General features: G+C 40.7%; 1 protein-coding gene across 3 annotated transcripts; it reads right to left on the bottom strand.

The window, feature by feature from the left end:
* Positions 1-6327: 6327 nt before the first annotated feature.
* slc29a4a (solute carrier family 29 member 4a) lies at positions 6328-23467 on the bottom strand. 3 transcript variants are annotated; one of them, XM_048246974.1, is made up of 12 exons: positions 23431-23467; positions 20419-20769; positions 18084-18367; positions 15954-16085; positions 15605-15718; positions 14226-14354; positions 14023-14097; positions 12767-13035; positions 10058-10184; positions 9065-9252; positions 7753-7993; positions 6328-7133 (listed from the first exon to the last, which is right to left on the bottom strand). In XM_048246974.1, the coding sequence occupies exons 3-12, from the start codon at positions 18244-18246 to the stop codon at positions 6994-6996; spliced, it is 1578 nt and encodes a 525-aa protein (XP_048102931.1). In that variant the 5' UTR covers positions 18247-18367; positions 20419-20769; positions 23431-23467; the 3' UTR covers positions 6328-6993. The 3 variants fall into 3 exon arrangements, with proteins under 3 accessions (XP_048102931.1, XP_048102930.1, XP_048102932.1); XM_048246973.1 differs by lacking the exon at positions 23431-23467 and having other exon boundaries at positions 20419-20865; XM_048246975.1 differs by lacking the exon at positions 23431-23467 and having other exon boundaries at positions 12776-13035; positions 20419-20865.
* Between the last annotated feature and the right edge of the window lie 173 nt (positions 23468-23640).

The following is a 23640-nucleotide window of genomic DNA, read 5'->3' as shown; positions in this document are numbered from 1 at the left end:
CAGGCCTTTAAGAGTCCTGCAGAGGAGATGTCAGTCCCATTAACACTCTCTCAGTCATTACCTCCACTTAGCAGTGACTGGGCCAGCTGTGTCCTCTTCCTCCTTGTCAGCCTGATTGTCGAAATGAGAATAAGCCCACCGTTCATTATAATGTTGGAACAAAAGCACAGACTTAGCGACTTAATGCCATATTCTGCTTGAATCAACTATTAAAACCCACTTCAGCTAGCGTGTTGGCTTCACGGCGAGACCCGATTAGAAAAGGCGAAATGTGACTAGACTCTCCATAAAAGAGAGAGAGAGCCTTGATGTTGCATGGTGTGGGCTCCTCACAGAGGTGAAGAAGCTTGCCACTGGTGAGGGTTGTGGGAGATTATGCTGGTTCACAGAATGGGGAAATCAGACAGCATCATTTCAAAAGTCAGTGAAGAAACAAGACTGCTATCACCCCCTGTTGGTAAGCTCTGAGAGTAGCAGGTCTAAATTAGAGGGCTATGTTTTGAAAACATCTTATAGATAAAAAAAAACTGAAATAAAGACTAGATCAGTCACTTTTCTGAAAAATGTAATAAAGCTGTTACAAGGTCCTATCAAAGACTATTCTTCATTTGGTTTGTGACTCATAGATAAATATTAAAAGTATAAAAGTGTCATGAAGAATAACAAAACTCTGAAGCTTTCTAATGAAACGGAAGATATTATCACAGAGTTATTACACAACACTGTGACTAATGGGACTGGTCAGTCTCCCAGATAGTAGTATGAGGACAGCTTATGATACTCAGGGCAGGATACTTAGAGCTGAAAAGCCATAAGTCATACTATTGGTGCCCTATGCCACGTGGCCAATTAAATATTTAAGACTGGGTTTAAGACCGCCTTCTCGCTGGAAGGGAGATTGATCCCCGGTGTCTAGTCACTCTGCGTCAGATTCCGACCAAAAGCCTACATCTTTTAGACGGATGATGGTGTCTGGTATCAGGAAATGAAGATTTTAGCTGTGGATATAAGCTTAAGCTTCACATTTAAAAGCAAGACGTTTTCAAACAGTGTTAAAGCTGTAGATATGTATATATGGACACACTGTGTAGATTTCAGAGTTTACTGAGAGTACACAAAAATAATGGAAACCTCTCAACTGTTTGCTTCAATGTTTTGTGCATTACAACTTCAATTGAACCTGAAAAACAATGCATACTGCCATTTTGTAGAGATTGTATAACCTAAATTTAATTTCCCATTCCCCAATCTTAATAGCAAAGTAATGTTACTACTCAGGTTAATACTTATAATTTTAATAATGTTATTATGTTATATCACTACAAATCCTGGAAACGAGGCGACATGTATAAGTTTGTCCGATAGCTAGAGAGACGATTAAAAACATGCTGTAGTAGGCCTTCTGTAAGGATTTTTACAGTCAAGCCTGTGTTTGGAACAGAATATCAGTTAAGAAAAGCTGGAGTTCGCCAATTGTCTGAGTAGTGGTTGTGACCTTTGCATCATCCTGTTTGGTAGAACAATAATAATCTGCCAAAGAGAGTAATAGAAGAAAAAAATGAGACGTGAAATTGAAGGAACGTCCTTGTCAGTTTATAGCAAGGAAGTATGACAGTATAGCCTTAGTATCTGTGTATTTTGTAGTAGCCTTTCTCTATATGAAGTCCACAGCCACAATGTATCGTAGGTAGCAGAGAAAGCAGGTAGGCCTAAACACCATGGGATTTTCACACAACAAACGCTTGCATACCATCAACCTGGATCGTGTAAACACCTGGATTGTGTAAACCCAGTGTTATTAACTGGCACATAGTCAACCTAAATGTGTCTGTTTGCTTTCCCAAAGCTAAATCGGTTTACACTGCTCAACTGTGGGAACCTTGGTAAGCATACAGGTCTGTGCATTCAGAAGAGATGCGTTTCAGCTTCGTCAACATGACACCACACAGGTGCATTGCTGTAGATGAGACTGTGCAATTCGGATGAGAAATTGGGAGTTCATCAACGCACTCTGGCCTGTTTCTCTCTCCATGACTGATCCATCTCCTCGGGCAAGGCAGAGTGAGCTGAGGTAGACCAGATCACAACTAGAGCGCGGTGAAAAATTACCTGACCAAAACCAACCAAAATACACTGGAGCCCTTAATGGGGCAAAGGCCCAAATTAGCACAGTTATTTTGACCAAGCTCAAGTGCTAGAACTGGTGTAGTCCTCTCTATTAATTAGGTCACCTCGTTGTCTTTAGTTACATTTATTCAGTCTCCCTCCATGTAGATTTTATTTGCGCTCAATTTAGAAAAGTATAGGCTGTATATAGCTGATGTTTTTCAGTGGTTTCGTAGCCTAATAATATCCAGAAGGCTGTGTTGTTGATATCAGGTTTCAGCTATAGTGTATGCATGACTGATTGCGCCATATGAAACCTATCAATCAAACCAGCTAATTAAGTCTCATCTGGAGAAAAATATGGATGTCCACATGCCCTCCAATACTCACTGGCAGAGCTTATTATGCAATGTGAATGATTAAATGTGTGCTGCTCTAAGTCTCTCATTACTGTAAATACGGATATAACTAGTTTTTGAGTCGCTGAATAATGATTTTTTGGAAGTTTTTCTGATGGCTGTGGCACAGGTCCCCACACTGACACTAAAACCTTGGCTGTGTCACAGGCTGAGATAACATGTCAGGAAATACTGCAGTGTATCATAAAACTGTATCCTCCCGTGTCACCAAGCTTTTAATTTCCTAACTTTGAAAATATGTTGAGTTTATTTCCCTTGCACTTTACTTGTGTTTCTGTGCCTCTCCCTCAGCAGACTTTTCTATTTGCCCTTGTGCCATTCAGGCAGCAGTTCTTCTTTGGTGCCCCTTGAGAAATGTGATGATGTAAATGGTAAGATGGGCTTTTTGGTAGCTGGTGTGAAAAATTGCTTTTAGTAGTTAGGTAGCCCATAAATTCATCTCAATAATGTTGATATAAATGCACACAGGCTGGAGAGAGGATAACTCATTTGGACTATAGCCACTACCAAGCCCACAACCCTCATATGAATAAATTATCCGAGAATAAATTGACTGAATTAAGGGCAAATCAGCCTTAAACCTCCAAAGGGCATAGAGATTGATTTTTAAATTTCAGAGTAACTGCCAAATCGACGTTCTCTCATTACAGCTGTTTGCAATTCCTCCACATTAATGCATTTCATGAAAGGTTGATCTGTCTCGTTCATTTCATCTCAGCGCTCTTGTTACCCGTAGTCCCCCACCCGCACCCCACCCCTTCCCAGCAGCCTCTAGTGATGTAGACTGCACAATGTTATGGATCACTCGCGAGCTCTGATCCTGGCTCAAATGCGTCTCTGTGTCAACAGCATGTCGATACACTCCTGGGCGTCTCCAGGGAGACGGCGGAATGTTCTGTCAGGGCTGCTGTCATCAGCATCTGTTATCCACATTATTAAAGCAGCCCGCCTGAGCAGGGGCCGCTCGGCACGCCTTGGAGCAGACCAGACAAACACAGACTGCTCCCTGTTGGTCCTACAACTCCGAACAAATGAGATTTACCCACTCTGCACATATGGTCATGAGCAAGATAACTTTTGTAGATTTTATGTAGATTAGCAGGCCCATTGTGACCATAGTTCAGTGCCAATGTAGGTTCAGTGGATATTTCTGTTTAAAACAGTGCTTTACCTATAGATAGAATGAGGAAGCAGCCATAATCTCTGTAATCTAACCAGTGCAGGTGGCTTGCACCAAGTTTCATCACTCCATCTTGGGCCCTTCTGACTAAATAGCGCTACATCTATTCCCCTCCTGTGAGGCAAAATTCTGATTTGGATTCCCTTCATAAATGCAGTCATCCGTAATGACCATTAAACCAAATCCAATATCTTCACACACAATAAAATCTACATACATCATCCACATCCCTCATTATGGGGCAATCAAAGCTCAGGGTAACCCAAGCGGAGGGACATTATTACCGCTCATAAAGACCGGCAGCCTCCTCGTTACGGGCCTTCCCTTATGTCCTCAGAGGAGCGGGTGTGTGGGCAAATTGAAATTCCCTCAAACACCCTCAGACATCCTCGTTTCTCAGAGGAATAAAAACAACATGTGACCAGCCGCTGAGCTTTACTGTCAGTGTGCTCATACGGCCGCAGTGAGGTGATTGCACAGGAATAGCCTCCTTGTCTTGTTTAGCTTACTGACCGCAAAAAAACAAAAAAAGAAACAGCAGCCAAGGCCAGAAAGGACCATATCAAATCCTACACCTCATTCTATCCTTCAGTAAGAACCTTGCTCTGGTGGCCTACTTGAACACTAAACTTTGCAACAGCCCCACCTGTTGTCCATAATGTAGCACTTCATCCTCCCACAGCGAATTAGGATGTGATGACAAATACGTCTTTGATTTAAAAAGAGAAAACACACACACACACAGACACACACACACAAACACACACTTGCAAGTGAACACTGTACCTTACACAGAGGCTTCTCTATGAGATTGAAGAGTCTCTGTCTTGAGCACCTTTCTGTCTGTATGATCACTCAGTAAGCTTTAATCACACCTACTCATCACACACACCTGTATGGCATTGTGTGTGCTGCACATAAAAGGCACATTATCATAAATGTATGCATGATATCGCAGAAATTGCATTTCTCTGAGCACTCCTCTCATTTGCTATCATTAGTAATATCACATAAAAAAAATGTGTGAGGATTACATCTGTATCTGCTGGATTTCTATTTCCATTGCACTGTCTGACAACATAATCTGAGTGTGTAATTTCAGACAGGGCAACTACAGACATCTTTTGAAGTATTAAGGTCAGGCAGCCGAGCCCAGGGCCAGGGCGATATTAGCTCTCTGATGGAGGAGTTTGTCAGTGTAGCCGCAGTCTTGGATTTGACAGTTTTCAGCACATGCCGAGAGCTGACCTACAAGGATGTTACATAACATGGGCCCTAGTGATACTGTGTCATAAAGGCACTGCATAAAATCAAGCCCAGCCAGAGTCCATCAAAATCTATGGGGGTAGCATAACGCCAAAGTGATGGCAAAGAACCGTTCCTGCTTGTTGCCTAAAAGGTGCGGACCAGAATCATTGTGGAGATATGAAGAGGCTTGGTAGCTATAAGAACCAATTTGAGTGCTGTGATGTTTCAATATTTCAAATTGTACAGTTTGTTCAAAGAAAGTGTTTCCTACATTTGTTTTCTATAGTGAATGTAATCACCAAGTCTGTTCAATTCTGTTGCGAAATGGTTCATGACAAATGTAATAATGAGAGCAGATAGGTATGTAAATAACATTTTATATAGCTTTTCATCAAATATATGCAGTCAACACTTTCAAACTGTATAGAGTTAGCTGTTGAAGCTATTTATTATTTCAACAGTAGGAAGAAAAACTAGATCTTCCTCAATGACTTCCCTCATTTTGAGGGTCTGTGAAGCTCTTTCTCATTGAATATCAAAATAAATTTTCTATATTTCAAGACTCAATTTTCTTGTCTTTCTATATTTTTATTAGCCTAGGTGCCAGCCGAACTTAGTCCCGCCCACAACATTTGAGGTCGGGAAGTTCGGTCTGGCATTGCTCCGTTGTGGAGCAACTATGCTCACCCTAGATCTGGCGGACCAATCAAATCTGGCTTTACGATGATGGACAGGTGAGCAACAGTGCCTATCACGTCATCTGAGCACCTTAGATTAGGCCTATGTTTGCAACAAAAACGCTGTGGCTAGAAGAAGACCCCATATGGAAAATGCATATTATTTAATGAGGTTTTATCACCGAAAACGATTATTTCTGAGCCTTTCCCAGCTGTTTATAGGCCTAATATGTTTGTAGCATATCAGTGTTCAACAGAATTATTTTTAAAAACGGAGGGGATATAGGCTATCAGTTTTTTCCTAATAGCCTACCCTACTATGTATCTCTTAGATTTCGCTAATGAGTGTTGTAGGAGATATTGACGGCACAATAACGATTACAAAAGACCAGAAAACAATGTTAAGGCACTTGTGGAGAAGAAGGATGGTTTGTGTGTTCTTCCTACACCTCACGGTAAGCTATTTCGTTGCTCTGATTGGTTAGGTCTATCCAATTGAGTGCAGAGGCACCCCCCCACTCCCCCCCCCGTATCGGTTGAAACACGCCCAATAATTACGTCCCAATGGAGCAGTATCAGACTCATAATCTGACTAGAATTGAGTATGGCTACGTCAGGCTATATTTTTATATTTTTAATATACAAGTGAAATGCAAAATCTTTACATACGTACAGTCTGCACAACTTCAGACACAACTAAAAATAAAAAAAGCTTTTATTCACAGTAATGAACATTCAACTTGCATTAGCAAAGAGGTAAATCAATCAGGCTCCATTTAAAAGACACTTTATCTTACAGTAAACATTTACGGATTCCCTTTGTGGATCCCTTAGACTTTTTGTTTTTTAGAAAACTAAACAAAAATGCTGGCAGAACCTCCATCAGTGTCCAGTGTAGTTTCAACACATTGACTGTACTCTGTATGTCTTCTTTCATACCAGCTCAGTATTGGGCCAAATAAAAATTCACAGCGTTATGGATCCTCCAAACATAAGCATTTAACAAACATAAACATTGAACAGCAACAGAGAAAATTCACCCGTTTTGACACAAGGGGGCGCACATATGCCATGTAGATTTATAGCGAAACCAAAGTACACAGTGAGAGGCAACACAATGCAGCATATACATCTATTTCTTTACACGTCTATGACCTGTTCCGCTTCACGGACTACATTCTGTATAAATCTGAGTGGTTAGCACAGCACAGAGCCTGCGATATGTGTGGTTGTATGTGAAATGGTGTTTAGCCGAGATCTTGCTACATTGAAGCATACATACAGTCACCTTGTGACGTGTTTCATGGAATGGACATTGTAGACATTGTTGTTTGGCAGAGAGGTCGTGCTGGGTCGCAGAGAGTCAGTGGCCAGTCAGTAGTGTGTAGTTATAGTGTGTGTCTGGGTGGGGCAAGGACCCTTGGGCAGTGAAACTGTAGGCTGCATAGGCCACTACAGATCCCAGCATCAGGCCGGCCATGTAGGACACCGTCATAGTGTTACCTGTGAGGAGGAAAAACACAGGAAAAACACTGAGGTGGAGAACATGTGTCTGTTATGTGTGTGTGTGTGTGTGTGTGTGTGTGTATGTGTGTGTGTGATTGCGTGCCTGTGTGTGTGTTTGCGTATGTTTGTGTGTGTGTGTGTGTATGTGTGTGTGTGTGTGTGTGTGTGTGTGTGTGTGTGTGTGTGTGTGTGTGCGTGTGTGTGTGTTTGCGTGCATATGTGTGTGTGTGTGTGTGTGTGTGTGTGTGTATGTGTATGTATGTGTATGTGTATGTGTATGTGTATGTGTATGTGTGTGTGTGTATGTGTGTGTGTGTGCGTGTGTGCGCGTGTGTGTGTGTGTGTGTGTGTGCGTGTAGGTGTGCGTGTGGGTGTGCGTGTGTGTTTTGCCTTTTGAATAGGGGTGTGTGAATATGTGATGAGTAGAATGGTGGACCTACTCAAACAGACATGGATATACAGTGCCTAGATTTGTTTTACCCACCACAGCTGCTACATTCACACACCCCTATTCAAAACACACACACACACACACAACACACACACACACACACACACACACACACCTGTCCGATTGTCAAGATGTAACGTGTCTTCAAAGTGTTACGATACCTACCTGCTAGTTCCCTCTGTTCGGGGGCCACTTTGCCCGCCGCCTGGATCATGGGCACGCTGCCAAAGTAGCCATTAGTGACGCCCATGAGTAGGGAGAAGATGCAGGGCCAGGCCGGGTGCCCGAGGGCAGGCCGCTGAGCGGGATACACGCACATGATGAACAGGGGGATGAAAACCACTCGCAGGCAGGAGAAGAATAGCAGACGGCTACCTTGCCATTCGTAGGGAATAGCAGCCAGGATCTGCAAAAGCAAGGCAAAGTGTATTAATATAGTGCAATTCATTCATACACTAAGGTAATTTGAAGTGCATTACATAAATAAAAGCTAAACAACAGATAATAGTTAATGAAAGTAAAGTACATAAATGATCTATACTAGAGCAGTGACTTCTGCTGGGAGATGTCACAGGTCTAGAGTCAGGTAGCCGACTCAGGCTGTGAGGTAGTTTGTTTAGATTGTAGGAAACTAATGCATTTAACAGACAGACAGACAGGCAGCCAGGCAAACAGGTAAACAGATCTGATAGACAAATAGATCCACTGAGTTACTGTTGTATAATGAATTAAATAAAGAACAGACAGATAAATTGGCTGAGAGACCCAGGGAAATAAATTAACAGTCAAGAAGGGGAGATCCAAAAGGCGACACAATCCTTAACAACCTCCAGCAAATGAGAGACAGGAGCAGCAGAGCATCCACTCCCCAACTCGTAGCCTGACTTTGTCGGCCATAAATAACTAAAGAGACTACAGGGAGGACTGCAGCAAACTCCAAGAAGCGGCAATTTATCTTCATTGCTGAAATGGCTCCACAATAGCACAGGGGTGGAGTTTGGTGGCACAACTCAGTTGATACCAATTGATGTGACCAATTAAGGGAGCGAGTGTGGGCATGGGGGGGGGTGGGAGGAGGTAGATGGCCAAGAGATCACCGTCATTTGTACAGGACAAAGCAAAAGAGAGAATGCAAGACAGCCTGTTAGTGACCAAAACAAAAATAACCCCTTTATAATTTTTTAGACTCAAAGCAGATTAGGCTCTTGATAACACCTTTAGGCTTTTGAGTCAGTGCATACTGTGACACTGATAAAAGTGCTAAACATGGTAATGTGTATATGAAACAAGGAACAGGGATGGGCACATATAAAATACTGGTTTGTTTCAGTTTGTACATACTCTATATTGTATGGGCATTTCTTTGCTTTCATTGCAAAAACTGATACCTAACCAAGTGTTATAATCCAAATCTACAGACATAAGTACAACAAGTGCATACAGACAAGAATAAGTCTTCTTTCTGCAGTTGACTTACTTTGCCAACAAAGTCAGCCATGTTAAAGATAGCCATGATAAGGATAGGCAGCCATTCCCCTAACGTGGGATTGCGTATCTCAGACTCCAGACCAGGAAATAGGCACAAGGTGATGAAGTAGGTGATGGCTATTGATAGCATATAGGTCCAGATGACACGGGACACTACATATCGGTGCAGGATCATATCTGCAAAAGAAAGTTTAAAGCAAGTTAAGGAAACTTTGTTATTCTTTATCATATTTGTCATCATATTTCAATTGCTAAAAATACCACTATGAAATATTAAAACAAACTTCACAGACACATTTATAATTTTGAACATAAAGAATGTTTTGCAGAAATTAGCTCATGAAAACAATTATGTTTGTTTCCTCTTAAATCTCCTACAACGTACTCTCCATTTTGTTTTGAGGAACATTGTTATCTAGAGTGCCATCTCTTGACCACAAATCATTAGCCTACTGTGACCAGTGTGGTAGGGTTAATCCTGATAAGGAGGGTCAATAGAATGTTGCTAATGTTGATCGTGATGATACTGAAATCATTTCAAATTGCAGAAACTCACAGCAGAAAAGTGGAATCATTATGCTATGTCAAGGCATAGAGGAAGCATACACTATTCTCTCTCACACAGGTTATACGCGCCAGGGTGTAACAGCTACGACGCACAGCGAAGTTACATAGCATTACCAACCAAGTTACGAAGCATTACCACCTTTAACGTGCATTATTTTTCTGATACCCGAACACTGTGTTGTCCAAACTGAGTTTGGACCAGGCTAATGTGAACAAGTGTGAGTAAATGTGGTTGAATCAATAATATTTAGTATGTATGTATGTATGTGTTAACATGTATGGACATGTGCACTATACCTATATATAGGAGAGTACTTTGTTGATCTATATCACACTGTGTAGGAATATTCATATCACATGCAATTCAACTGTCATGAGAAATACTGCTGCAGCAAACTGTCATTTTCTTTCTTACCCTTTAACCCTGGCCAGCTCTTCTTGATTTTAGCTTTGGGGATGCCAAACCTAACATATGCGTTTCCCCCTGCATATTCCCCCTCCTGCCGCTCCTCTAGGGGTGAACCGCCCACTGCACCATTGCCCTTGAAGGAAGAGAGAGAGAGAGAGAGAGAGAGAGAGAGAGAGAGAGAGAGAGAGACGGACACACGTGCCCTGACTGTACTGAACACATTTCCTTGAAGGAGGAATCAGTCAGTAAGCATCTGTCAGTTAGCTTCTGATCAGATAGCTTGATAATTAGTGATTTTTTTTCCTTGCTTTTTTTCCCTCAGTGCGACAACAACAGAAAAAAAAAAGCATGTCAAAGACGAAAATGAACAGGACGACGTAACCTTGTTTGAGAGTGCAGGGCCGGGACTCAGCTATGATGATAGATAGTCTGATGAGCTAGCGCTCTTGGGAGAATGGTACAGAGGGGGGTGGGCGGATTGTGTGTGTGGAGAGGGGTGGGGGTATGTGGAGAGAACTATTAGCTGATTAAGTGCATGCCTAGGCCAGTAAAAGCACTCTCTTTAATTGGTTGACAAGAAAAAGGACTGTGGCCCAGGGCAACTTGGAACTGGAGCAATGCAAAAAAAATGTCTCAGGAGAAATTGACCACTCCCAGTGACGGTGTTCCATAATCAAAACAAAAGAACAAAATATCCTTTTGTATAGCATACCACAAGATATAAGTGCTAAAGAAAACCAAATAAGCTACCATTGGTGACCACATATACTGTAAGCGTCTTCATTCATAAGGGAATTGATCGTTTTTCTGTGCTAGGTTCCCAAGGCCATCGCCTTTATGACATACAGTTACTATAGGAACACATTTCCATCTTGGAATATGGCTCTTAGTATTCAGACTATCACCTTGAAGGGAAAAATATTATTTCACTCTGGAGTGCTTAAATAAATCTTCGGCAAACGGCCTCAGGCTAAGTGGACACTATATCACGCTTACTTGGGATCCTTCACTGAAACAAATTGGAGTCATTCAGAGCCACCAGTGAAGTGAGCCATCAAAAAACTGAATAAATTAGCAGACTGATTTTCAAGGAGGACACAAAACCCAGATGAGAACAAATGATCATCATCTGCTCCCTTATCTCACGTTCAGCATCATGATCGATTAAAAAGTCTGCATAAAAAAGTCAAAATGAGAAGTTTTCCAATTGCTTAAATCTTTTGGGGATAAAAAGAATAAGATAAACAAGAGAAATAACTTGCACACCAGTATTTAAATTATGCTGTTTCCATCAAGCCTTGTTAATTTCATTGTTGCTTTAGGTTTAAAAAAAAAAGAGTTACAAAAAAGTACATAATGCTCCCTCGCAGGCTTCGTAAGTGCTTAGGGAGAGTTCTGATTTAATTTATTGTGGCTTATTGATGTCGGTTTGGCTGGAGATAACTGCTTCCAGCAGATAACCAACAACTGATCCAAGCTGGGCATACAGGATTGATTTATTTAATTAGGGCCCTAAAGCAAATATGAGAATTGGAATGGATTCTCCATTTTGGTTCAGGACTACTGGTGAAAATGAAGTTTCAGGTGTTGCTGCTGAGTAGATGACCTTCTGCAGAGCAATCCAAACAATATCTTATTTGCCAATTGTGAGGAAAAACTTACTCTGTATCGCCTACAAAAATGATTAATTAAATGGCATTGGCTGGCCAGTAGACACCATTAATTGTGCCAGCACCAACAGAGCGATGTTTAGATGTATATTTCAGATTACTGGAAGGCTTGGGGCAAATGACTCTGCATGTCGCGCTACGAATGGTGGTAGGAGCAGATGTACTAGAGATCATCAGCAGTCGGATGTTGTTTTGAGAAAACAACACTTACCTACTATTAACTATTAGTACCATCTGCAGTAGTGCTGTAAGAAGACCATATTAATCCAGCCATATTGCCACACTGTTTCCTGTCATTGACTTTAGCTTTTTTTTGTCTTGTTTTTTTGTTTTGGTTTTTTATCCCCTTCGGAGGACAACTTTATTTTTTAATACAGCTCAATGAATTACATTCACTTGTCGTACCATATTTTAGCAAGAAGATAATTGTAAAAAGTGAAAGGGTAGCATACATAGATCTAGTGTGGGACAGAAACACAAGGCAAAACATAGTGATAGAAAAACAGACACATGACAAGACAGTGGGACAGGATCAGACTATTAGGACAAGACAAGGTGACAGATAGACAAGAGACGAGACAGGTAGACAAGACTAAGACAGGGCAGATGAGTAAGTACTGCAGCTATGTTTTGGTAGAATTTGTATTGGTTAAATTCAGAAAGGTTATGAATGGGTTCCAGGTATCTTCAAAGGCTGACATATGCTTCTTTTGGAGAGCATTATTGTTTTCCATTGAAATGTGCTCTGCAATATGCTATAATGAGCTAATAAGCTATAATGTCCTTAATGTTAGCAGCCACAGGGGCTTTGCGGATATTTTGCAGTCCACAATGCTCTGCAGTCTGCTATATGATTATGAGTTGTATGACACAGGTGTTCAAGACCTTAATTTAAAAGTCCATTTCCAATTTAAAGTTCAAAGTTAAAAACGTTCATGTTCCGTCGCAACTCCCTTACACCACTGCCACTATACTCTTTCTCTCTCAATCCGCTCAAAAATTATTAAACCTAAAAAAAATCCACAGCAAGAGGAAATAAACTTACAAATCTTACTTCCTCTGTAATGACATCATGGTGGACCTGGTACTCGGAGCCGGGCTGGTGGCCGTGATCCTTGGGATGGCTGAGGCCTTGGCGGGCAAGGCTGGTGTAGTACTGGACGAAGTGCGTGCGTCGCACCAACAGGTGCAGCAGGAAGCACATGAACTCCATGCAGATGGAGATGAGGAAGAAGATGATGGTGTTCTTCCTCTCGTTCTTGATCAGCAACTTGGTGAAGATGCGGCTGAGGGAGATGATGACCCCTGCGGTGCCTAGGAAGGAGGAGTTGAGGCTTGTTTACCATGTGCTTAAAAGTGTGGGGCCCTTTTTGACCATTTGGCTTTCTTTGCAACACTAATTCAAGTCCAAACACTAATTCAACAACACTCAGTCAGGTAACTTCCCAAAAACTGAAGTCTTATAAAGATGTTACTTTCATTTGGTATCATATTATTTCAACTGTAAATATAAGAATGTAAAATAATACAGGGCATTATTATTCATTCTAGCATTAAAACAGTGAATATTTAGGAAAAACATCTTATTTTATTCTGCCTTGGCATACTGTTTAGGCTCTTCTATGAGAATACTTTGGAGTCTTTCATTGGCATAGCAAAAAAGTACATAAATAATGCATGTAGAGCACAGTGAGTGCTTAATCTATTTATAGAGTGGCATTATTGTCCAATCACAGCCCGTGAGGACAGGTAGCTCAGATGTTTGATTTTCCTATCTCCAGTTAGGCAGATATGACAGCTTTCAGCTGGATAAAAGAATAATAGGTACAACCTAAGGCAAATCTGGAGTGCTGGTGTGATGGGATTTTGTGTCAGGGAGAGAGACAAGAGACAGGGAACTGTGTTGAGCACTGCAACATTTGAGCATTGCAGTATTTCAGCTAAAAACTACAGCAGTAATACTGACTGAATGATTGAGTGAAAGCCTCAGACAAAGTAGTTATAAATAATACATGATCAGTAGTCAATTACTCTAGTCTAGATGGCTAATTAAATTGCTATTATTACATTATTACTTAATTACTTATTAATTACATTTACACAAGGTACTAAGTTACTGCATGCCTATAACTTTACCTTCTGAAACTGAAAAAAGTCTGTCTCTGCCTAGTTGTACATCATATAATACCTGGCTAAAAATAACCCATGCAGTGCAGTATAAATATCACTGGAGTGACAGTGGTAAGTAATGCATATGTGTTGTGAAACATGAGAGATGTGTGTACAGCCTTGTAATCTTACTTTCTCCTGTCATAACGCCTTGTGTGTATCTCTTTGGAAGCATCCCCATGTAGCCATAGAAACTCGACTGCTGCACTGAGAAAGAAAAGAGGCGTGTAAGACATGTATAGTGCCACAAACAGCAAATAAAACAACAGACACCTAACACAACAATCCATCAGTACAGAGGCAGAGACAGATATAGGCAGGGGGTGAAATAATACCTGTGCATCCAAATGCCACAACACCCACGGAGACCAAGTTGATGACATACGCCTGCTTTGTGGTGAACTTCTCCAGCCACACATCAAAGACGCTGACAAACAGCAGCGGGCCCAGAGCAAAGACGTAACCTGAAGGGATCACATTCAATTGGCTGGCATCCATAACACATAGCTATTTTGACAGATACCATGATTCACACACCGGGGGACAGAACTCGCGCCAGAGAAAACCAGAGACAGCAGCACTCATGTTGAAAAGCGATTCGAGCATTTTCGAGGACACTCATTTTATGACTAATCAGGCGAAATTGTACTAAAAGCGAAACTTTCTACTCCCCCACAGTTCTTTGCATCCATGAAATTCCATATTTTACAACCTTTAAGACCTTCTTCAGTTATTTTTAAGTATTGCTTTTTCAGTGGTGCCAGATCATTCTACTCAAGATAAAACTGCAGCATGCGAATAGTATTTATCCGCCAATTATGTTTCCGGCATTTTTACAGTCAAACAGTGTGCAATGCACAAATGCGATTATAACTATCAGAACATTTTTATCAAAGCAGAACAGGTACAGCTGTGTCTGAGCCATAACTGGGATTCACGCCCAACCACGGCTTAATTATGCAGAACACAGCCTGGTACACACAGAGGGAAAGCTTGTATGTGGGCTGACTAAAATGTATGTCTGCTAATGTGTGTGTGTGTGTGCATGTGTGTGTGTGTGTGTGTGTGTGTGTGTGTGTGTGTGGCACATTCTAAAGGAAATGCATCTTAACGGTAACCCGCGGTAAATGCAGTCTTTTATACTGTATGCTAAACGCCTCTTTTATCCATTTCCCAGGGTGTTCATTAATTGCACAGCAAAACAACACAGGAAGGACCACAGTCAGGAAGAAGACATGACTGATGTAGCTGCGTCTCTCTCTGTGTGTGTGTGTGTGTGTGTGTGTGTGCATGCGCATATTGCATACTGCCTCTCAAATCCCTAGAGGCCACTTCTCTCTCAGGTCAATCAGCCATAGCCAGCCCTTTGCTCCTGTCTGTGTGTTTACCCGTCCATCATTGTAAGAGTGTGTGTGTGTGTGTGTGTGTGTGTGTGTGTGTGTGTGTGTGTGTGTGTGTGTGTGGAGTGGGGTGTTGTTCATGTGCCAGGTTTTGTTTATGTCTTTGTCTTGCTGCCTACCTGGCCTGGGTGTAGATCAGTATGTGTGTGTGTGTGTGTGTATGTGCTTACATTGTGCGCATTTGCTTTTCTTTCCCAAACATGTCTCTTCTCCCATTGGTGTGTATGTGTGTGTGTGTGTGTGTGTGTGTGTGTGTGTGTGTGTGTGTGTGTGTGTGTGTGCTTGTGTCAATGCGCATGAGCAAACAGCCTTACCCACTGTGATCCTGGTGTGCAGGCTCAGCCTCTCCACTAGAACATTGTTCAGAATCACAGCCACCAAGGCAATGAGGATGTACGTCAGACTCATGTCAAAGACAATGGAAGTGCCTGAAAAGGACATCATAAAAGGCCCGTCTGACATGGCATTTAACTGCAAAGAACAGCCATTTTCATGATTTGAAATAACACTGAATAGCACAAAACTAACCAAACCAGGGTCAAGTGTTCCAGCAGAGGACAGACATTTAGAGAAAATGGTAGAGAAAATGCAACTCGCCTGGACAATTAGGCTGAGAATAAGAAAGGTCATTTGTGTCCATGATAGCAGGACTACACGGCGTACCTTCGAATTTATGGTGTAGGTAGTCCACATCTGTGATAAAACTGTTGTAAGGCAGTAAAAAGCCAACTCCAGCCAGCAACATGGCAAAGTATATCCCATGGTAACGATCATCTGGAATAGGCTCCTCAAACGCTTAAGGTAACAGCACAAATGCAAGACCTTGTAAATACAGCATCAGTTTAAGATTGCAGTCAATTTCACAATTGGTGCTGATGTGTAAACACCATTTTGCATCTATTGCTAACCCCACTAGCTAGCCTGAACATCCTGTCATTTGTCTTGATTTCTTTGATTTCTGATCAGAACGTTATCATTATGAGGTGTTGTTCAATTCATATTATGTTATTCTTTGACCGACAAAGTTTCAAATTCCTAATATAAAATAAAATTGTCGTTTCTAATACTGCGCTAAGAACCTAGCACTCCATCTCTAGCCTCATATTTTACCCAGAGCAATCAAAACATCAGATCAGCAATGCTATTTTAATGACAAAATCTCATATGGGACATGCTCAGAGTGTAAACAGGGCTCTGAAAGGAAAATGTCATGTTTGGTACGTGGAGATTTGATTAAAGTAACCTTTCGTGTCCATGGCAACATACAGAGAGACGAGTGCCTGTGTACAATAACACAATTAGGCTTTGGTGAGCCCTTGGAATCGCATCAGTGGTCATTATTACAACCATGTTAGACCCTCACCATCTCCCCACCCACAGGCAAAATGCAGATGACAGGTTGAAGTCAGAGAGAATTATCAGCTATGATTCTATTAAATGTTTTTGGCAAATACATTCCATATTTTGCGTTTTAAAAAAATTGCATTTCAGTCTATTTAAGACTGATTTATGCTCTCAAAGAAGAAGATGTCTTCAGACGTTGAGCTATAACAACAATCTAGCAATTACAATCTTCAAACTCATTTAAAATGTGATCACTATGCTAGTACATCCATGCATGTGCATAGTAATAATTAATATTTAGAATAAGCTCGACAGCTATTGATGTTGACTAATTTGTCATAGTGCACACACACTGATGAGCTTATCCAGCTGTAGATAATGTTATTTTTTTTAATGTCATTTGAAACCATGCTTTATACTGGATTACAGAATAAAGACGAATGTACACCTTTTTCTGTTTTACAACACTAAAATACACTATCATGTCTGAACATAGTATTAAGTTGATATGTGCATCCCTGCACTTAAATCCCCTACCCTACAAGCTGACGGACAGACTAAAACATTGGCTCCCATATATCAAAAATATGTATGTGGTGTTGCAAGGCAAGATCCGTAAGAAGTAGACTCTTCAGAAACCTAAGCCAGGCTTAAAACCATTTTCACAGCTGTGTAAGAATGGTGCTACTATGGTAGTGAAGTAGCCTAACACGCTGTGACTGCCTCTTAGCTGGGACAATGAATGAATTGTTCATCCACAGCTTTAATACGGAAGGGTTCAGTGCATTTCAGTCTCTGACATGTACACATAAGTGATTATTTCAGTAGATATTCAAAATCTACTATTTTTCTATCTATCAGAGAAGAAATGTAATTGCATATGTAGTGGCCATACTTCATGCTAAGTGAAGACTGCCGGCACAAGAGGGCCTTTTGTTCACACAGTATCTGCTGATTGACACAAAAAGACACACTCACACATTATCACAAGAAATTCACAAATAACCGACTACTGTATTTAAAGACTGAGAAAATATCTCAGCTATATATTCTGCTATCTTCTTCAGGAAGGCGTCACACATTCACACTGTCAATCACATGTCAAGCTTTTTGTAAACCTCCAAGATTTCAGTCATTTGAGTAAATATCACCTACTGGTAAATGGTAAAAGATGCATTATGAAGTCTATCAAAGTCTATCTCAACCTTGGGAGACTTAACAGCCGAAACAACAGTTTAGTCCACCATAGTCAGATATACACTGTTTTCAGATATACACAGGAGAGATGTTAAATTCCTAGTGCAACGGGGGATTTCCCAATCAACACTTAAGCCTATTTACCATCAAAAACAAGATAACATCACCAACAGAACAGTCTTCGAGAGCATTTCACTAAACTTATCAAGCAGGTAAATACTCAAATAGACTCAGGTAAATATCACATCTCACCTGGCTCAGACAGAGCGAGGACTCCTTTTTCAGATATGTCTTTGCTGTGGCATTCCTCCTCCTCCAGCTGGTAGCTCTCGAAGCTGAAGCTCATGACCACGTTGCCCTCGGGCGTCTGCGCAGGTGTGTGGGGCTTACGCCTCTCCACACCCTTCGAGCCCATGGCGGTGGATCAGACCCTGTTCCGGTTGGACACAGATGGCGGCGACGCTCCGCACACTTGAGGCGGCCAGGTGTCAAAAGGGCACGAGGCTGCAGGAAAAACGGCACAATCTGGGAGCAATCTGTGGAGGATCAAAGATGTTGCGTCCGGGTTGAGTTGAAGTGTTATCATATATCACATATGAGCTCATATTGTGTGTGCTACTACTGTGCTGGTGATGCTGCTATGTGCAGATGACCCATGAGCTACCAGAACATTTGCTTGATTTGCTTAAAATGGTACAATGTTTCCCCACATGTTTAACAGCATCTTGAGATTATGCATAATGACACCCCAAAGCAATATATAAGCACAGACTGCTGTGATTCTCCATAATACTGAGTTGATTACAACATACATGCCCATGCAAGCCTCTGTTTTGCAGGGGTATTTCTCTTCATTCTGTGTGTGTGCCAAGGTATGTTAGTGTGTAAAGCTCCCTCTCAATCTCACTGTCTTCTGAAGGTGCTCTACTTTTCATCCAAGTTCTTTTCATCATCATTAAAGAATTCACATGAATATGCATTTTTGCAGCAATGTAAGCACACACATATAATATGAAGCCAGCCAATAGCCCCAGAGTTCATAAATATAAATGAAGTTCCTCTGGGCATCATTATGAATTTGGCCTCTAAACAATAGTCAGGGGAAATTCAATAAAACGTTTTCGTTGTAACAATTAGGTAATTGCATCTGCTGTGCCGGCTCCACATAAGTTGAGAGATGGCTCGATCGCTGGGTGTCCGTCAGCAAATAGACATTAAATCGCACTGCCTGTCAGACAGGGGAAACACAATGGGCCTTTGGAAGTGATGGGTTACGTCACACCGGCCTTCAATATTACAGGACTAGCCCTGTAAAGCAAGTGTTGCCCGCAGGCAAATTTCTGCCTGGTTAGACATGTTATTTGATGTTTCACTTCTCTCTCTCTCTCTCTCTCGCTCTCATTTGTCTGGTACTAAAATAGAGACCCTTTTTATTCAGAGATTCTGTTTTAAAAAGCAGTGTCTTATGGAGACTCTGCTGAAGTAAATCTTAGGTTATTTCAAGTACCTGCCTGAGATAATCATCTATCAGATGATTAAGACAATTCTATTCAGCTTCACCATGACTGCAGTGAGTTCAGTGATTATAAACTATCCATGTGTGGCCAAAGAAAAATGATGTAATGATTGTATAGTGATGCTAGGATGACTATGGTGGTCTATGTGGCTTCATCGAAAATGATGCAGATTAAAAAACAAGGTGATGAAAAAGGCCATGGAGCAGCAAGGCATGCTCACCCCGAGTTCAACTTGACCTAGCCACACACATCATTCATCTAGTGCCTTATGCTGTTTGCCTAAGCTATTGCATGTCAACAGTGTTGTGAAAAGTAAATAGGGTCTGGCTCTGGTCCACGCCTCCCCAGCAATGGACTGCTTGGGGCGGTCCACATTGAAAACTACAATTACCACCAACAGCTGGTGAGCATGCGAGTGCAATAAGTCAAACAGTGCCAAATGATTATTTCAGAAAATAGCTTATCGGGCATGCAGTCAGACTGTATATTTTCATTTCTATATAGGTTCCAAAAACAGACGATGACAGGTCAGAGGAGGTGTTTAGCAAGGGAGGCAGTCAATTTCGTCCAGGCTTACTTACACTACCATTTTCCAAGCAATTAGCAACACAGCAACATTAATAGACCAATCTTTCTCCTGTGTCTCAGCAGTTGGAGGCGCTCACAATATCGCACGACTCAAATAATAGCAGAGCAGAATGAAATCATCATGTGGTTTAACAAACTTCACTTTGTTTTAGTTTTGAACATTCAATCACAAAGGTAGGATATTAGACAATTTCTAAAATATACATTTTACATAAATGCCCCAAATCCTTAAGAGTTTTTCCAAAGCTTCTGAAAAAATAACACGTAAATAATGCCTATAACATTGGTATTATTCTCGCCTGATGGCCTGTTCGGAGACTGGATGGACAACAATGCAGAGTAAAAGTATTTATAAGATGTAGACGGAAAACATGTTTTCCATGCTATTCTGGTAGATTACCTATTGTCCATAACCACATTTAAACCTCTCAAATAATGCAATTTACCCATGAAAAGGGGGGAAACAACAGGTTAATGCTTACCTTCGACGAAATATTTAACGTTTAATGTAACGTAGTGCTATCCTGCATGTAGGCTGTAGTCTCCTCCATAAATATAATGGTAATATTGCATTAACCATCAGTTGCGCTTCAGGGACGAATCCATTGACTAGCACTCCGGCAACGAGGTCTTCAAGGTGCACACACATCCAGCACTAGCCGCTCGCGTTGTCTTCCTCCCTCCCACACAGCAAAACCGTATCAACGATCTCTGGATCCAGCAAAGGCTGCCAGAAGCCCTGCTTAATGTCATTTCGGCGATTTAAAGGGGACCAGGACGCTAGCACATTTCCAGCACATTTAGCCTCTGACAAAGCAGATACTTTGTTGGTCCTGTTCAAATTGTGGAAAAAAGACCAGCAGTATGTTAATAAAACTGTCGTTGTCACTAGCTTTTTTTGTTTGTGCTTTGATGTTGACAGGGCGATGATGATGATGATGATGAGGATGATACTTTAGCCTGTTACGTAAATAGTAGGAGGCTACATGGTCTGACCAAAGCACATCTGCTGAGTAAAAACAAAAATGGTAAGCTTTTTGTTTGTTGCAAATTTACATTTAACTAAGGTGCATGTTGATTTGAGGGACTGTGTTTGCAAAAGTCAAAAGTAGGCTATACCATGGATTCCATGTAGTCTTACGGTAGGCCTATTGTATGCATAGCTACTTAATAGTGTGTAGCCTATTGAAGATTAGAGAGAGTTAGCTGGAAACATCTTTGTAATGTTAGTATAGGCTATCTAGATGGGTTCTATCACCTGCTCAGACTCTCTGAGTAATATGAAAGCGCCTGGATAATTTTATTCAATTTATATTCCTTATTATTCCTTTAGCCTAGGCTATCATAAAATAATCTCTGATGAATTCTAGAGGAGTTTAGTAGCCTAGCAGTAGATGTAGTAAGTACTTAGGTCTCATAATTTTGTCTTCATGAAGGCTAGATCAAATAAATTTTAATTTGTGGTAGGCTATACATTGCCAGGTAGTTAGACAACCCAGGTGTAATAAAGACAAGTATAGGGAGAACAGGGCTTGTCCTATAGTGATATAAGGTCTACCAATAAATCATTGGTACTGGGTCAGTAGGTCTATGTCTTCTTACTGTTGTAGGTAGCCTACATTAATTGCCAGCGTTTGGTCCCAAACCCTGCAAAGCCACAGCCATTTCAAAAGCTTGGCCATGGATCAAAGCATTGCACTGTTTTTCAGTGAGGACTGACTAGACAGAAAATTAATACAGACTCTATTATTTGCATATCAGAAAATTCTCAGAGCAGGTCCTTGCACATGCACACTGTGTACATGCTTCACCGTGTTTGGATGTCGTGGATGTCTGCTGCTTAGAATTGTCTCTTTATTTTAATTTAAACAATTAGATTTGTCATATCTTGTGTCATTAACACAGTTCTTGTTGGGGATCACCAAGGTTCATTGTTTTTTATATTTTGTCTTATGGTTTTCTTTTTGGTTATGGTTGTTGGGGGTGGGTTGTTGAGAGTTCGTCAGATTTAAGCATCATATGTTCATTCACACTCAGTTAAAATGTGAATATCTAGGATGCTATATGATATTTTAAACATTCTCTCAACAGGTGTCCTTGTACCACTCCCTTGCCTTCAAATGAACAAGCCAATGAAAATACCCATTTCTGATTGCATGTAAACCTTAACGGTGGATTATGGAGGTTTGAACCAAATCCCTTTTGCACAACTGTGTCTCTGTCTGTTTGTTTTATACATTTCAGATAGACCCTCTATGATTCATATTATTGACTGTGTCACGATTGGACATAGCTTTTTTTCAAGGATATATATTTACTCAGTTCAGTGGCGGATTTCCATGATTTGAATTTATAACACTTTATCACTTTCCATATTCCAATCAAATGAAGAAGAAAAAATAGGGCTGTCAAAATAACTGATTAATTTTGATTAATTAATTTGAGAAAAAATAACTGATTAAAAACAATAACGCAGATTAATCGATTCTGTATGACCTTTGACCCCGAGCCGTTGTAGCCAGTAACCATTAGACTGTAAAATGAAGGAGAGAGAAGAAAATGTGCTGCCTAGATCATTGATTGGAACATTTAGTTTTCAAAAACGGCTTGATGGTGTTGATAAAAATAAAGTGTTGATTAAAAAAAAGTCCTCTGCAATGTATGTGATTAAAAAAAAAACTTTTGAATTGATTTCCTCAGCATATTAGGTCATATCATAGATTATGGCCATTATTAAAATAATAATAAAAGAGTTTTTGAACTTTAATGTCACTAATGCTGATTATTCAATGATGCATTTGAATTTAAATATTTAAAATACTTTCACAGCAAAAATCATTTATGCGATTAATTTAGATTAATTAATCACAGAGTATGTAATTAATTAGATTAATTTTTTTAATCGATTGACAGCCCTAAAAAAATGCTTTTGCTTGGCTACCTACTGTGATACATTTTAAAGTTAACATACTGCTTTACTGGCCAATCCCCTCCCCCCTTTATTCACAGTATGTTTCAAAGCTTTTCTGAACATAATATTGCTGTTCTTGAGTCACAAGAGGAAATGAGCAGCGGTGTGAATATTTTGTCTCCCCATGCACAGCCCTGACTCTTAGAGGCTAGCATCTCTTGGCATCAGAAATACAATGTGGTGTACAGGCATTTCCATACAAATCCTCCAGGGTAAATGTCTTTCAGAGGATTCAGTCTGAATAGCAACCTCTATACAAACTTTCCACAGTTATTCTAATTTACTTGATTCTTTTTGTAAATAAATACATTTTCAATTGCTGCATGTCATCACATGTGAATGGTTATTATTTGCAGTGTTGTTTGATGTTGCTTTAAAAATTGCTAAGAAAAATGCAAGGCTTCTGATTAGGATATTCCAATTCTTACAGGTACTCTGTAGCTCAATCACTGACTAGAGCAGACCATAAACAATTGGGGTTGTCAGCAAAGGTTTTGATCAGACACCCTCATCTGTTACTTACATATGGGAGCGTGATCACATGGTGACTCTTGAGTGACTGCACTGCAGCATCTTTGATTTGTGCCTTGAAACAGAGGTGTTCTTATGTCTTAAGATGAATATCTGAAACATCACAGTGAGAATAGGTTCAATCACACACATCAAAATCTCTGTGCCAAGGTGGAAATCTCAAGTGATGCTTTAGTTTTCACTTCTTCGAGAGCAAAGGCTA

This window comes from Alosa alosa, chromosome 6, assembly GCF_017589495.1.
Source record: "Alosa alosa isolate M-15738 ecotype Scorff River chromosome 6, AALO_Geno_1.1, whole genome shotgun sequence".
Taxonomy (NCBI): domain Eukaryota; kingdom Metazoa; phylum Chordata; class Actinopteri; order Clupeiformes; family Clupeidae; genus Alosa; species Alosa alosa.
Note: the sequence above shows the minus strand (reverse complement) of the source record. Positions and strands in the feature narration are given on the sequence as shown.